This window comes from Oncorhynchus mykiss, chromosome 21 (genome assembly GCF_057628025.1).
Source record: "Oncorhynchus mykiss isolate SJ-2025 chromosome 21, ASM5762802v1, whole genome shotgun sequence".
NCBI lineage: Eukaryota > Metazoa > Chordata > Actinopteri > Salmoniformes > Salmonidae > Oncorhynchus > Oncorhynchus mykiss.
This window is the reverse complement of record NC_143042.1, coordinates 45,603,350-45,620,772: the sequence shown is the minus strand read 5'-3', so window position 1 is coordinate 45,620,772 and position 17,423 is coordinate 45,603,350. Positions and strand designations below refer to the sequence as shown.

Sequence of the window (17,423 nt, the reverse complement as noted above, 5' to 3'; positions counted from 1 at the left end):
GGTTTAGTGACATAGAGCCAGCTGTCGCCATGGCTACAGATGTTAGGGCCTAGTTCCATTTCAAACATTATCTGCTAACCCTAGCCCCTAAACGTTCCGTGTCAAAAGATCTGGAAAATATGAATAGGTGAAAGGAACATGGTAGACACTCCATTAAGCCTATGAGACGGCTTGGTGGGACAATTGGTTATTTGAGATCTGTGAACACAAAGTGTAGGGGCTGAAATGGAGCTGGAGCCTAATACTGATTGAATGCCAAAGATGACTATTTTCCAGTCACCTGATATAGTACACTGAATCACACACTTGTCTATTTAGAATGTGGACTTCTCTTTTTCCATCTTGGTTGGTGTATTTGGTCATCAAAATGGGATGTTCCAGGGAAATACTGACGATGTAGACGGGCCTCAAAATGTGCCAGTTTAGGTTGCCTTGATTAAATCAATACATATCAATATAACAGTCTGAAATATTGACCAAATGAGAGAAACTACAGATGTTCACATTTAGCAGACACCATTGTCTGGACTAACCTTACAAAAAAACGTACTATGTGGAACAAGGTTCAAGTTATGGAGTTTGCTGGACACCACTCCTAAAAATCAGTGCCCCACATAAGTAAAAAATGTAAGCGTTAAGAAATAGTAATGTCAGCCCAGCCCACTATCATCATTAAGGAATCCCCAAGGGTCAACGTGTAATTAGGTCCCTGTAGAACCACATAAGAATGTCCTGGCTGGTGATTGTGCAGTGTGTCACTGTGTAGGAGGTCATATCACTATATATTGGGCACTCAGTCAGGTAAGTGTTCCCCATACAAGGTGTGTCTATGGGAGAGGCCATATGAATACTGGTTAGTTTGGTTATGTTGCTATGGTGAAGGAATAGTGGCTGAATCATTAAGATAAACAAATTCTCATGCCACATAGTCAGTCATTCACAACTCTTTCTTATTCTATTCTGCTAATTTTGTCTCACTAATGCCACACTCTCACACCCTGTTCTTACTCTTTTCAGCCCTTCTCTCACTTTCTGCTTCCTTAGCTTTTCTCTCTCTCTCTCTCATTACTTTTTCTGCAGTTTATTTTTTCTGTAAACCAGGGGGCTGGGCTATGACTGTTTGAGACAGACAGGAAGAATGTGTGGTTGAGATTGTTTGTGTGTGTGTGTGTGTGTGTAGACCGTTCCCTTTGCATGACTACATTTCATCTCTCTCTCTCTCTCTCTCCACAGACGTGTCCTAATCCACTACCTCCTCAACTAAAGTTACAAGGTAAGATCTACGAAATAACTTTTTTCTTCACATTTCACTTGTCTTTTGTCTTTTTCTTTTCTCCCCAACTTGTCCTGAAACAGGATGCATCCATCTTGCGTTCTTTCTTCAAATTAGCTGAGGAATCTGAGGGAACACTGAAACTAGTTACACTTCACTTACCTCCCTTTTCCACCCCTGACTTTAACACCTTCCATCCTCTCTCGATATCTCTATCAATCATATTGTTAGCCATCTCTTCATTCTCCTCTCTGTTTCTCTCTCTCTCTCTCTCTCTGTTTTACAGATTGTTTATGGACTCTGCTCTGCACGTATTCCTTTATCACTTGTTATCTCAATGTAATTATTTCTCCCTTGAATTTCATCCCTCGCTATCTACCTCACACACACACACCTTGCACACACCACAGGAGGTTGGTGGCACCTTAATTGGGGAGGATGGGCTCGTGGTAATGACTGGAGCGGAATTGGTGGAATGGTATCAACTACATGGAAACCATGTGTTTGATTCCATTCCATTTGCTCTGTTCCGGACATTATTATTAGCCGTTTTTCTCCTCAGCAGCCTCCACTGGCATGCAGACTCACATATACACACACACACACACACACACACACACACACACACTGTCATTTGGCAAATTGGGCTCCCGAGTGGTGCAGCGGTCTTAGGCACTGCATCTCAGTGCAAGAGGCGTCACTACAGTCACTACACTACAGGGGCGGCAGGTAGCTTAATGGTTAGTGTTGGAGGTTGCTGGATCGAATCTCTAAGTTAACAAGGTAAAAATCTGTTGTTCTGCCCCTGAACAAGGCAGTTAACCCACTGTTCCCCGATTGCTGTCATTATAAATAATAATTTATTCTTAACTCACTTGCCTAGTTAAATAAAGGCAAAAAAATAATCATTACACTCATATCTCCCTATGTCTGTCTGTGTATTGTCACTCCCTCTGATTAAGAACACATGAATGATCTGATTGGCTCAGTGACCCCAGCACCCTATCTCTGACCCCGTCTCTCTCTTTAACCTGAAGCCAAATGCCCTCTGCTGCCCAGGGCCAAAGGCCTAGCCCAGCAGACACATAATGTTCTGAGAACCATATTGGTGAGAGCGTGGTTGTTCCTATGGTTATTTTGCATACAAACTACCCACAATATTCTGGGAATGGTACAGGATACCCAGATAGCTCATAAAGTTCTAAACGCAGCTAGCACATAATGTTCTGAGAACCATATCTTTCTTAAGTGAGAATTTCAGTACTTCAGTATAACGTTTCCTACAGTTTCTCATATCGTTAAGAAAACTTTCCAGAAAAAACACAAGAAAGCATTAGTATTGTTCAAAGAAGGTTCTACGGATGTTATTTAAAAACATACACATTCTGTTCTCGGCATCAACAAAACTCTCTCTATCCTCTATCTTGTTAAGTGTGTTCACACCTGATCTCAATGGGTGTTTTTTCTTTGCAACAAGGCCTGTTAGAATAGACTAAAATGAACAGCTTGCATGAGTTTAAAAAAACTGGCATGCTAGCTCTATCCTGGTGGTGCAATGGATTGATTCCATGGATAGAGAACAGAAGACCATAGGTTTGAATCCCACTGATGCTATTCCAAAATAAAAATGAATTGTGTTTGCATGATTAATGCCTAAGCGAATGCATTTCTGTGTGTCTTACGAGTGCTTGGAGTACAAAACAGTTCAACTAAGCTAGCAGTGTTATTAAAAGTCACAGTGAAACATTCTAAAAACTTTATTTAATTACCTTCTCAGAGCGTTAATAACACCTCACAGGAAAACTTTAAGAAACCATAGCAAAATGTTCTCAGAACCTCCCTGCAACCTAAAAATGTATGTTCCCAGAAGAAACTAAATGTTCACTTCCATTCCCAGAACCTTTAAAAAATGTCCAGTTTTACAGGTCAGGAAGCATATGGCTTTGTTTCCAGAAATAATGGGAAACCAAAAATGTACGTTCCCACAACTTCCAAGGAACCAAATGTGCTAGCTGGGAGGTTCCTGTCTCTTGGGTTACATCCCAATTATCTTACATGGTCTCCTTTGCTTGTAACCTTGTTTATTTTTGTTTATCACTGATCTGGTTGGGAGATGCAATGGAGACTAAGGACCAATCAGATCAGCTCTGAAAAAGATCTGATGTGAAAAGATCTGATGTGATTGGTCAAAAGACCAATTAGTGGAAAAAATATCATAATTGGACTTGTGTATATGCACCCCAATTGTACTGTCCTGTCCTGTCCAATCAATGCTCATGAGAGACATGAGATGAGGAAAGGAGGGTGCTCATTTGTTAGGAACTGTGTACAAATTGCCTGTCGCACCAGTTAGACATCTGTCAGTGTCAAGACTCATCTTCTTTTCCCCTCTCTCATTACTCTGCTCTGGCCCATGGAAAGTGGTTAGGCATTGAAGATGGGGGAGCCAGCCCAGCAGTCATCATTGTCACCGTGGTGTTTAGCGTTTGTCAGGAACCCGACTCTTCCCCCATAGGGCGCCCTTGCCAAGGCTGCTCAGATCACTCTCCGGGCTCACGTTGCCTTCCTCATATAATCTAACCAGGCCAGTTGAGAAGCAACGATACACTCTGCCTCGCCCAGGCCTCCTCTGTCCACTTACAGTCACAAACACTCGAGCAGCCATCAGGCAGAATGGAGCTGGAGTCAGGTGCGGTGCCGGAGCTAGCCGAGGGGATCATGCAGTTAAGTTTCTCTCGTCTTAACCTCCTCTTCACCACGCTGTCTAAGCGTTGTAACCCTAAACCCCACCGCCGGACACCTGCAGCCCTATGTGCAGTGGTTGGTGTCCCATTGGCTATGTGTCCTACATAGGCTAGCATGTGTGTTCAAATATTTACTTTTTCTATCTTTGTATCTATCAATCTTTCTCTGACTGGTTACTTTTACCAGCTTGTTTTTGTTCTGTTTATTGATTACTTGGAGCTGGCCAATAAATGTAATCTGTTTTGCTAATTGGAATTAGGGCGCTTCTGTTTTTTTACGAGGGCATGGCCTTGCTGATAGATAGCATGAAGGATAGGCTCTATTTTCACTGGGTTGTTGCTACTTGCATGAACTTCCGTATACCTACATCCTTACCTGTGATGTAGAGACATTTTATTTGGGTTAGGTCAATATGTTAAAGTTTTAGTGTGATTGACTCCGCTATAGTAGTATAGGGAAAGAGGTTGTGCTTATGGTATCCTGTGATGTGACTACCTGTAGGTGGGGAAATACCTGAGAAGGTAACGAATTATTCAAGTAAAAGTATTTGGTTTTAAATATACAATACTTCAGTATCAAAAGTAAATGCAATTGTGGAAATATACTTATGTATCAAATGGCACAATTCAATTATTTTAATTTCCTTATAGCCAGGGACACTCCAACACTCAGACATAATTTACAAACAAAACATATGTGCTTAGTGAGTCTGCCAGATCAGAGGCAGTAGGGATGACCATGATTTGGTTATCTTGATAAGTGCTTGAATTGGACTTTTCCTGTCCTACTAAACATTCAAAATGTAACAAGTACTTTTGGGTGTCAGGAAAAACGCTTGGAGTAAAAAGTACATTTTCTTCAGGAATGTAGTGGTAAAGTACATATACCCCCAACAACTACTCAAGTAGTACTTTAGTAAAAAATAATTTTACGTACTTTACACCACTGTGGCTCACCAACACTGAAATACAATCGATCAAGTGTATTTATAAAACCTTTTTTTACATCAGCAGTTGTCACAAGTGCTTATACAGAAACTGAGCCTGAAACTCCAGAGAGCAGACAATGCAGATGTAGAAGCATGGTGGCTAGGAGAAACTGTCTGGACACAAGTGAAATGTCTCCTTTTTAAGTAAGCATTTCTGAACCTGGTAACCATGCATTTTAATGCCTTGTGATGAAATATGCAATTGTGAAAGATTGCTATTGAGAAATTGCTCAACTGGATACATTTCATCTAAAGATTGAGGATAGGGAGGAGGACTTCAGCTTGTTGGCACCTCTATCGTTCTCAGTAAGAACCATTGTTAAAGACACAGTGGAGTTTTAAGCTCTAGGTGAGTGTTTGGAGGGAGAGTGTGAGTCAGATTAGCAGTTTCCATAGAAGCTGATCAAACGGCCACAATCTCTGTTAATGGGGGTGAAGCTTTATCTAAAAAAGCTGCAGATTGAAGTTTTATTGTCTGAAGCTACTCCCTGTAGCCATCATCTTGCCTCACAATACAATATGTCGTTGTGCCAATCAAACTTTATCAGTACTGGGTTTTTCACTGGCCCCTGTGAGTGCAAAATTGAAATGAATTGAGTGCATTTTCATTTCTTTGGGGGGAACATTTTACAGAACGTTTCCATTTCAGACAGGCTTCTTTCACGGTTACCCAATACCCAGGCCATTTCCCTTTATGCTGTTATTAGAAGTACATACATTCACATCATTTAGCAGACTTTCTAATCCAGAGCGACTAATGGGAGCAATTAGGGTGAAGTGCCTTTGATATCAACAGTCGGCTCTGGGATTTGAACCAGCCTCCTTTCCATTACTAACCCAACAATCTTGTTTCAAATATTTTTTATTAAACACACACAAGAATGGTGTATAAGGTATACAAGACAGGTATACAATTCTTATCTAAACATAAAAGAGCATAAAGGAACAACAAGACCCAGAGTTCTGGGTGCAGAACAAATAATACAAAACACGACCTACAGAACAAGGACACGTAGAAAGAAAGAGGGAAGATGTCCCCCCTATCCCCCCCCCTTACCCCCCCCCAACTGCTCGGGTGGCAGGGCCAGCACATGCTGCCCAAAGGTAGATTAAAATATTACAATTGTGAGTGCGTTAATAAGTACAAATTCACAGCGCCGACTCGTCCAAGTAGGAGAGGAAAGGCTGCCAGATTTGATCAAATGTTGATAATTTATTGTTCAGAATATATCTAATTCTTTCTAAGTGTACAGTGTTTGCCAATTCACTGAGCCATAATTTGGTAGAGGGCGCTTCCCTCCTCTTCATAAACAACAAGATTAGTTTTTTTGCCGAGATGAGACCGTACGAGATTAGTTGTTTTTGGGGGTTGGTTAATCCGTTTAGGGACTCAGATACTCCCAGGATTATCAGAAGCGGGTCTGGATCTATTGAAGTCTCCAAAACTTCAGAGAGGATCCCAAAAATTCCACTCCAATAACCATGCAAGCTAGAGCATAGGGCAAAGCAGTGGAGTAGTGTACCCTGCGTAGCCTGACATTTATCACATGTAGGGGATGTCTCAGGAAATATCCTATGCAGTTTAGTTTTGGAATAGTGTAATCTGTGTAATACCTTGAATTGTATGAGACGATGTCTGGAATTAATGCAGCATGTGTGGATATACTCCAAGCTCTCTTCCCAGTCTGCCACCGAGATGTCAGTCCCTAGTTCTTCCTCCCATTTTGCCTTGATGGCATCAGTGGAAGGTGTGCTAACAGATTGAAAAGCATCATATAGACGCGATATCAGTTTATCGGAGGTGGGGCATATTTTTATGCATCCGTCAAACATGGAAGGTTTAGCATTCCCAAATGTTGGGAGGTGTTTTCTAACGTAGTCTAACCCAACAATCTTAACCACCAGGCTACCTGCCACCGATGACAAGTCTTTGCCAGTCTGGCTCCCATTTTGCATGCTGGTTACCTATAGTGTTAGGGTTAGCCTAGTGTTAGGGTTAACCTAGTGTTAGGGTTAGCCTAGTGTTAGGGTTAGCCTAGTGTTAGGGTTAGCCTAGTGTTAGGGTTAGCCTAGTGTTAGGGTTAGCCTAGTGTTAGGGTTAGCCTAGTGTTAGGGTTAGCCTACAGTGTAATTATAGTGCAGCACCACATGTTCTGTGAGAGTTGGGTGTTCCCTTTGGTGAGTGTCACATAGCTGGCCAAAAGGTTTCCGGAATGAACTAACTCCAAATGTTGTAGTTTTGTTTGTTCTAAATAGTTTATAGGACACTAAAATGTCAGTCTGCATGCCATGTGTGTGTATATACAGTACAGGTGGATCTCAAACCTTTTTATTTCATTGTGATCCCCCTTAAAGGGTTTTGTGTTTTTATAGTTGTTCTGTTTTCCATAGACTACTCCATTTCAAGTGTCTAACAGTGCACTCACTACAAGTGTAATACACCACATAGTAGGCAGAACCTGCATGCTTATTGACCCATCTACACCTTACACTTGTTTGTTTGGCGTATAATGTGACAGGATATCCCATTGAATGTGGATAGACCATAGAAACAATCAACATGGTGCTGTGATTCAGGGGGAATCATTTCTAATGGACAACATCAATACTTCCTGTCAAATGATTCCACCTGCCTTCTGTTTCATAGAAAAACAAATGCCTGGCAAGGGACACTGTGCACCTTCAGTATAGACAAAATCAGCGTTTAAGGCTTGGTGACTTGAGTTTATCAAATGTTTCAACATTGATTTATCTTTGAATGTGACTCATTTATTGAATCCGATTGTTACAGGGAAGTAACATTGACAGAGGTGATCGGAGGAATCATAAGTGATTGTTTTTGTCTGAGTAACATCAGGAATGCTTAAACATGGAGAGGGAGAGAGAACTTAGTTTTCAGTGTCGGCATGTGAGACGTGATAAGACCTGCTCTATAGGCACACCCTCTTTTGTACAATGAATGACTAGTGCATTATGGGTTGGTATGCCTGCTATGGTATTGTATTACACAACAATGATGTAGCCCCATCTACCCTTATGCACACACTGCACACTGTATATAGACTTTATATTGTGATATTGACCGTACGCTTGTTTAGTCCATGTTTAACTCTGTGTTTGTCGCACTGCTTTGCTTTATCTTGGCCAGGTCGCAGTTGTAAATGAGAACTTTTTGTCAACTAGCCTACCTGGTTAAATAAAGCTGAAATAAAAATAACTTGACCCCTCATTTGGGGTCATCTCCTATTCATTTCTACCTTTTTTTTTCTTTCCTGTTTCTGAGTTCCTGCAGAAATAGTTATTCATGTCATGACATGATTATGAGTTCTCACCCATCCTCCACTGCCGCTTTCTGTGTGTTTTGTCTGGACTCCAACATGGAAATAAGTATTCTTGCCACGACAAGTAAAAGCAACTTTCTGCCACCTCTAGCGGCAACAACTCCCCATGTCTATTTGTCTCACTCATTTCATAGCAAAGAAATACACCCCCTTCCCCACCCCAAAAAATAAAACACTCTACTTCTTTATTATCTATTGCATCTTAGCCGCTTTCACTGCTCATCCATATATTTTAGACTTATATATTGTGTGTATTAGGTTTTGTTCTGGAATTGTTAGTTACTGCTGCACTGTCGGCTCTAGAAGCATAAGCATTTCGCTACTCGCAATAACACCTGCTAACCATGTATGTGACCAATAACATTTGATTTGACTTACACCCTCGCTCTTCCAACTCTTCCCTCCCCAATCTACCATTTGTTTATCCTCCCCTGACCCGCTCTCCCTCTACCCAGTGCAGAATGCTCCCTATCCAGGCAGCCCCCTCCCCATACTCCTACATCCATCCTCCACTGACCCACTCTCTCCTCTCCTTCTCCCTGTACAGAATGTTCCCCAACATGGCAGCACCCGGACAGTTTGGGCCAGAGACGCAGGAGCCGGGGCTGAAGGTGTGGCGGGTGGAGAAGATGAAGGCGGTGCTGCTGAAGCAAGCTGAGGTTGGAGCCTTCTTCAACGGCGACTCCTACCTGGTGTTGGAGCACAGGGGGGACCAGGGGGCCGACCTACACATGTGGATAGGTGAGATGTAGGAAAATGGATGCATGTTGTGTGTCAAATAAGTAGGGTCAAGAGTTTTACTTGACCAGGGTCTGTATTGACAGAGTAGGAGTACTGATTTAGGATCAAGTTCCTCTGTCTTATTCATTATGATCTAAAAGGCAAGACTGATCCTAGATCAGCACTCCTTCTCTGATAGAGACTCACGTGGCCATGATAAACTTTGTGCCCCACTAAGGTATAAAAAGCTGTAGAACTTTGTAATAGAATGCTCCACCATTTACCTTTATGGAAGTGCAAAACAATGTTTTGATCCATACTGATATTTGCTAGAACTTCATTAGAAACCGCTATAGGAGCCTTTGAGTGTGCTACTCCTCGATCTGTTATTAAATGGGTTGTGGTCATCATGGGGGATGGGGAGGACGGGGATATCTGTGTACATTAGTAAGTGTGTACATGAGTGGAATGAAACTGTCTGTCTCTTGGGATAAGAGTATTTTATTATCATTTATGGATGGTGTTTCCTACACTCTTAGAAAAAGGTTTCAAGAGTTCTTCGGCTGTCCCCATAGGAGAACCCTTTTTTGGTTCCGGGTAAAATCCTTATTGGGTCCCAATTGGTGCAGCGGTGTAAAGCACTTCATCACTACAGACCTAAGTTCAAACCTAGGCTGCGTCTCAGGCGGCTGCAACTGGGACACCCATGAGGCGGGGCATAATTGGCCCAGCATCGTTAGGGGAGGGTTTGGCCAGGCGGGATGTCCTTATCCCATCGCGCTCTAGCGACTCCTTGTGGTGGGGCGGGTGCATGCACGCTCGCTTTGGTCGCAAGTTGTACAGTGTTTACTCCCAACAAATTGGTGCGGCTGGCTTTCGGGTTAAGCAAGTAGTGTGTCAAGAAGCAATGCAGCTTGGCAGGGTTGTGTTTCGGAGGATGCATGGATCTCAACATTCTCCTCTCCTGAGTCCATACGGGAGTTGCAGCGATGGGACAAGACTAACTACCAGATTACGAGGTGCAAAAAAAAACGTTTTGGTTCCAAGTAAAACCCTTTCCCCTGAACTCAAAACAGTTCTACTTGGAACCAAAAGGGTTTTCCTATGGGAACAGCCAAAGTACCCTTTTAGGTTCTAGTTAGAAAATAATTTCCTAAGAGTGTAAGCTTGTATCCAGTATTGGATACAGTATTGGATACACTACTCCCCGCTATGTGTCAGTCACCACTCCCCTACTCCCCGCTATGTGTCCGTCACCACACCTCTACTCCCCGCTATGTGTCAGTCACCACACCCCTACTCCCCGCTATGTGTCCGTCACCACACCCCTACTCCCCGCTATGTGTCCGTCACCACTCCCCTACTCCCCGCTATGTGTCCGTCACCACACCCCTACTCCCCGCTATGTGTCCGTCACCACTCCCCTACTCCCCGCTATGTGTCCGTCACCACACCCCTACTCCCCGCTATGTGTCCGTCACCACACCCCTACTCCCTGCTATGTGTCCGTCACCACTCCCCTACTCCCCGCTATGTGTCCGTCACCACACCCCTACTCCCTGCTATGTGTCCGTCACCACACCCCTACTCCCCGCTATGTGTCCGTCACCACTCCCCTACTCCCCGCTATGTGTCCGTCACCACACCCCTACTCCCTGCTATGTGTCCGTCACCACACCCCACCTAAGACTCACACAACTCACCCCTCCCCTCTCTTCCTTTCTCTCCAGGTGAGAAGTCATCTCGCGATGAGCAGGTAGCGTGTGCCATGCTGGCCACCCAGCTGGACAGCTTCCTGGGTGGTGACCCCATCCAGCACCGGCAGGTCCAGGGCTACGAGTCTCCGGCGTTCATGAACCTCTTCCCCAGGGGGGTCAGCTACAAGGTGAGCAGGAGAATAGCCCTGGTTCATACTTACTGACAACACAGGGCCCATCTGTTTAAGAAATGTACTTGCATGGGAATTTGTGCGCAAACTTTTGTTTCTCTTGGACATCAATGTGTGATTTCCTGTAATCCATTAGTTTCCCACATTAGATTTGGGCCCACTGAGTCATGGGTGTGTATCTAAAGTATTAGGATTGAGTCCTCTACGGATAGCTAATGTATTTTTATTTTATTTTTCAAATCCATGATTGATGAAATGACTTTACAAGCACTACTTTTCATGACCTCATCACATGCTTCTGATTTGTCATATCAGTCCACATACAGTGGGGCAAAAAAGTATTTAGTCAGCCACCAATTGTGCAAGTTCTCCCACTTAAAAAGATGAGAGGCCTGTAATTTATCATAGGTACGCTTCAACTATGACAGACAAAATGAGAAGAAAAAAAATCCAGAAAATCACATTGTAGGATTTTTAATGAATTTATTTGCAAATTATGGTGGAAAATAAGTATTTGGTCAATAAACAAAAGTTTATCTCAATACTTTGTTATATACCCTTTGTTGGCAATGACAGAGGTCAAACGTTTTCTGTAAGTCTTCACAAGGTTTTCACACACTGTTGCTGGTATTTTGGCCCATTCCTCCATGCAGATCTCCTCTAGAGCAGTGATGTTTTGGGGCTGTTGCTGGGCAACACGGACTTTCAACTCCCTCCAAAGATTTTCTATGGGGTTGAGATCTGGAGACTGGCTAGGCCACTCCAGGACCTTGAAATGTTTCTTACGAAACCACTCCTTCGTTGCCCGGACGCTGTGTTAGGGATCATTGTCATGCTGAAAGACCCAGCCACGTTTCATCTTCAATGCCCTTGCTGATGGAAGGAGGTTTTCACTCAAAATCTCACGATACATGGCCCCATTCATTCTTTCCTTTACACGGATCAGTCGTTAACTTTTTATTTTTCCTTTTATTCACTCTCTCCCTCAATCACACGTGTAGGAGGGTGGTGTGGAGTCTGGCTTCAGGCGGCCCCAGGGCGGGTCAGGGCCCGTTCACAGGCTGTACCAGATCAAAGGGAAGAAGAACATCCGTGCCAAGGAGGTGGAGCTGAGCTGGGAGAACTTCAACAAGGGAGACTGTTTCATCCTGGACCTGGGAGAGGTGAGCGGGGGGAGGGAGGTGAGAGTGCGTGTTATTAATTCCCTGCGGGAGGCTCTTAGCAGTGAGGGCTTGGAGAACTATATTACATTGCCTTGAATGGCACATTCCTTAATTAGTGATCAGTAAAGTAGGCCTACTAAATCGTACTGTGCATTTGGAAAGTATTCAGACCTTGACTTTTCCCACATTTTGTAACAGCCTTAATCTAAAATGGATTTAAATGGGTTTTTTTCACCCCTCAATATCCCCTCAACACAATATCCCATAATTACAAAGCAAAAACAGGTTTAGAAATTGTTTGCAAATGTATAATTTTTTTTTAAACAATTACATTTACATAAGTATTCAGACATCTTTACTCTACTGTGCTGAAGGACTTTTGGCAGCGATTACGTGTCTTGGGTAAGACACTACATGCTTGGCACACCTGTATTTGGGGAGTTTCTCCCATTCTCTGCAGAGCCTCTCAAGCTCTGTCAGTTTGGATGGAGAGCATTGCTGCAGAGCTATTTTCCTGTCTCTCCAGAGATGTTCAATTCCGGAATCTGACTGGGCCACTCGGACATTTAGAGACTTTTCCCAAAGCCACTCCTGCAATGCCTTGGCTGTGTGCTTAGGGTTGTTGTCCTGTTGGAAGGTGAACCGTCATCCCAGTCTGAGGTCCGGAGCACTCTGGAGCAGGTTTTCATCAAGGATCTCTGTACTTTGCTCCGTTCATCTTTCCCCCGATCCTGACTAGTCTCCCAGTCCCTCCTGCTGAAAAACATCCCCACAGCATGATTCTGCTACCACAATGCTTCACTGTAGGGATGGTGCCAGGTTTCCTCCAGACATGACGCTTGGCATTCAGGCCAACGAGTTCAATCTTGCTTTCATCAGACTAGAGAATCTTGTTTCTCATGGTCTGAAAGTCCTTTAGGTGCTTTTTGGTCAATTCCAAGTGGGCTGTCATGTGTCTTACTGAGTGGCTTCAGTCTGGCCACTCTATCATAAAGGCCTGATTGGTGGAGTGCTGCAGAGATGGTTGTCCTTCTGGAAGGTTCTCCCATCTATACAGAGGATCTCTCGTGCAAATTATACTGTTTTCAGGTATAATATAATCATGATGCTATCAGTTGCTGACGCTATGTTGCTGGGTGGACTTAATGGCTGGACAATGAGGAAATAATATCTGGGTTTTTGCCATTTGTGAGATCATGCTTGACTCACCTGTGTTTTCAGCCTGGGGTAGTTCATCTGTTGGATGAAGTGATCTGCCATTTTCAGGGGGATAATGGTCTCACCATGTCTTACCTCAGTCTGACCCATAGAGGTCTCTGTAAAGTCTCGACACCATAATGTATATTCACTGTATTCCATACAAACCCTGATTTTAAATTAATATTTCATTAGACAAGGCCCTTTCCCCCCCCGATTGCTCAATTTGGCCAGGCGGCCAGCTCTAGGAAGTGTCTTGGTGGTTCCAAACTAATTCCATTTAAGAATGGAATCCACTGTGTTCTTGGACCTTCAATGCTGCAGAATTCTTTTGGTACCCTTCCCCAGATCTGTACCTCGACACAATCCTGAATCGACGCTCTACGGACAATTCCTTCCACCTCGTGGCTTGGTTTTTGCTCTGACATGCACTGTCAACCGGGGGACCTTATATAGACAGGTGTGTGCCTTTTCTAAATCCTGTCCAATCAATTGAATTTACCACAGGTGGACTCCAATCAAGTTGTAAAAACATCAAGGGTGATCAATGGAAACAGGATGCAGCTGAGCTCAATTTCAAGTCTCATAGTAAAGGGTCTGAATAATTATGTAAATAAGGTGTTTCTGTTTTAATATATAAAATGTTCTAAACCTGTTCTCTTTGTCATTATGGGGTATTTAGTGTAGCTCGATGAGGGAAAAACCATGTGTTTAATACATTTTAGAATAAGGCTGTAACGTTAGTTAATGTGGTAAAAGTCGAGGGGTCTGAATACTTTCTGAATGCACTGTATATTATTAACTTCAGATGAGACAATAAAAAAACGTCTTATGTCTTTAGACCATATTTTCCTGGATCGGCTCGCAGGCCAACATGTTTGAGAAGCAGAAGTCGCGTGAGATCGCTAGCCTGATCCGTGACACTGAGAGACATGGCAAAGCACGCATCACTGACGTCAATGAGGGGGAGGAGACACCGGAGATGCTCAAGGTACAATCGCCGGCTTAGTCCTTTAAGCTAAGCAAATGAAAACAGTCAGACCTAATGCACAGGATGCTTCTGAGGGGAGGACAGCACATAATAATTGGCGGAAAGAAGCGAATGGAATGGCAAACGCATGCAAGCTACAGTGTGTGTGATCTATTTGATATCATTCTGCGCCATCCATTGCCATGAGACTCCTCCCCAATTAAGGTGCCAACAACCTCCTGTGACCTTGAGACCTGTCAATCCTGTAATATCTAAGCATATTTAGAGACTTTGTAATCGAGTATAGGAAGGTAATGAGTCGATAGTCATGTTTTGTGATCGGAGGTTGCTGATAGGATTAATGAAGATCTAACTTTTAAAATATATACAAACCAGTGGAGCCTGCAGCGGGGAGAACGGCTGGAATGGAGTGAATGGTATCAAAAACATGGTTTGAATTTGTTTACCACTCCATTCCAGCCATTTATGTTGAGCCATCCTCCCCTCAGCAGCCTCCACTGATAGAAACCTCACCACAATCCATGTTCCACTCTGCCCTGTGATTGACAGGTGCTGGGACCAATGCGAGAGCTGGCAGAGAGCACTCCAGAGGAGGACAGTCGCGCAGACATCTCCAACTCCGCCTCCCTCTACAAGGTAGCTGGACATTACAATTCCGTTGGTAAACAGTTCTCTCCAGAACTGTTCTATTGCATCACATAATTACTGTTGGATCGTTCACCTCAATAACAGAATTTGAGATATTTTGGATTCTAGACTGCACAGCTATACTTTGGAGATCTTTTTTTCCAAGATAATCATAAGATTTTTGGGGGGCAAACTAGTTCACAAAGGAACTAAAAGTCATGGCCTGTGTTGCTGTCTTCCACAGGTGTCCGATGCAACAGGTCAGATGAAACTGACCAATGTCTCGGAAAAGAGCCCATTTGCCAAGGACCTTCTGGTGCGCGACGACTGCTTTATTTTGGATAACGGGGCCAACGGAAAGATCTTTGTTTGGAAAGGTGAGGAAAGCACATGAACCTCGACTAACATTTCTGCTCTGTGAAATGTATCCCTAGAATGTCTGAGATATCCAATGTCTAATGAAATACTAATTTAATCAGGGTTTGTATTGAATAAAGTGAATATACATTATCGTTTCGAGGCCTTACTGAGACCTCTATGGGTTAGACTGAGGTAAAACATGGTGAGGCCATTATCCCACTGATTGACAGGTATGGGAGCAAATGCAGAGGAGAAGAGGGAGGCCCTGAAAATGGCAGATCACTTCATCCAACAGATGAACTACCCCAGGATGAAAACGCAAGTGAGTCAAGCAGGACCTCACAAATGGCAAAAACCCAGACATTATTTCCTCATTGTCCAGGCATTAAGTCCACCCAGCAACATAACGTCAGCAAATGATAGCATCATGATTATATTATACCTGAAAACAGTATAATTTTGCGCGTTTTGAATTCCATTTAGTCAAACCGAATCCCGTGTATGTCTTCTTCCATTGTCACACTGCAATGTCTGTTGTGTAACCACTAACTAGCAGGTCATGAACCCAGTATCATAAATGTTTTATGCATATACAATGGGGTGGTTTATGTGTATGACGCAGTAGATACAGTCATGCCTGGGTAGTCAAATCTCTGTTCTCTCTTACAGGTGGAGATACTACCACAAGGGAGGGAGACAATCATCTTCAAGCAGTTCTTCAAAAACTGGAACTGAACTACAATGGCTCTCAGAAAATGGTCTCAATGACGCCCTCGTAAAATATTATGAAATTGAGACCTGGAAAATGAAACATTTCAATGTTTTGGTCTTCTCAGGAGTGACAGCATCTCAAAGTCAAAAACTAAAAAAAAAAAAAAGTGTTTAGTTATATGTACATATTTGTAAGGTACTATACTCATAGAAAACAATTCTTTAGTCATGCTGAGAGCAAAAAAACTCCAGATAATAAGAGCATTTATGATTTCACACCAAATGGAACCCAAAGTCACTACTTCTGCTTCTGACTGGGAAGGAAAACGTGTACTCATTTAAAGCCAAGATGATATTCCACAAATCCTATAAGTTGAATTTGTTTGGTTTAGTCTTTTTTACTTTTTTTTACATTTGTTTAAGAATAACAGGACATATTCTACTAATACATGTAGTAGGCTGCAGATTATGAAAATAAATGGAAACTGAAACAACACGTACAGTGTGGCTTCGTGCTTTGGTTCCTGACAACTTTATGGCATGTCATTGTCTGTGTCCCAAACAGTACCCTATATAGTGCACTACTTTAGACCAGGACCCTAGGGCAGTAGTGCACTAAAAAAGGAATAGGGTACCATTTGGGACACCACAATGACTAAGTTGTAATTACTTGTGTCAATTCTCTCCTGCTTGTTTTCATTACTGAAATAATCAATGTGTTTCACCTTTCACCCGGTGAGATGACGTTGCTTCGGTTGTTACACCTCTTCCCATAGTTCCCTGGATAAACACTTAACAGGTTAAACCTGCCTACACCTAAGGGAACTACCAGTAGACTCAACAGTTTAAGTAACCTTCTGTAAAACGTTGGTTGTCAGAGAGCCTATGTTAATGTCATGTTCTAAAGCTGTATCCAATGCCTTCAGAAAGTAATCACACCCTTGACTGTAACACTACAAAATGTGTGTGGGGGGGTGGATTTAATTGTACATTTTGGTCAACGATCTACACAAAATACTGCCCCACCTGGATTGTACAATATTTGCCTTTTATTTTTTTATTTTGTTTATTATTCAAGCTCTGAAGTTGACCATTGCTAGAAAGCCAATTTCAAGCCAAAACTGTAACTAGGCCACTCAGGAACATTCAATCAAGTCTTGGTAAGCAACTGATGTGTTTCAAGTTATTGTCCTGATTTTAATTTTCTTGTGATTTAGCAGACGCTTATCCAGAGCAACTTACAGTAGTGATTGGATATATTTTCATTATTTTTCCTGTACTGGTCCCAAGTGGGGATCAAACCCACAACCCTGGCGTTGCAAGTGCCATGCTCTACCAACTGAGCCACACTGGTGAATCTCCCAGTGTCTGTTGGAAAGAAGACTGATCCAGGTTTTCCTCCAGGATTTTGCGTGTCCT

General features: G+C 42.9%; 1 protein-coding gene across 3 annotated transcripts; it reads left to right on the top strand.

The window, feature by feature from the left end:
- Positions 1–901: 901 nt before the first annotated feature.
- On the top strand, positions 902–16,500 carry LOC110500683 (macrophage-capping protein). 3 transcript variants are annotated; one of them, XM_036958133.2, is made up of 9 exons: positions 902–1,273; positions 8,895–9,088; positions 10,798–10,952; positions 11,957–12,118; positions 14,157–14,306; positions 14,856–14,942; positions 15,178–15,310; positions 15,524–15,615; positions 15,963–16,500. In XM_036958133.2, exons 2-9 carry the CDS (start codon positions 8,896–8,898, stop codon positions 16,026–16,028), a joined length of 1,038 nt encoding a protein of 345 aa, XP_036814028.1. In that variant the 5' UTR covers positions 902–1,273; position 8,895; the 3' UTR covers positions 16,029–16,500. The 3 variants fall into 3 exon arrangements, with proteins under 3 accessions (XP_036814028.1, XP_090070906.1, XP_036814027.1); XM_036958132.2 differs by lacking the exon at positions 902–1,273 and adding an exon at positions 3,672–3,996; XM_090214780.1 differs by lacking the exons at positions 14,157–14,306; positions 14,856–14,942; positions 15,178–15,310; positions 15,524–15,615 and having other exon boundaries at positions 1,120–1,273.
- Positions 16,501–17,423: the final 923 nt, after the last annotated feature.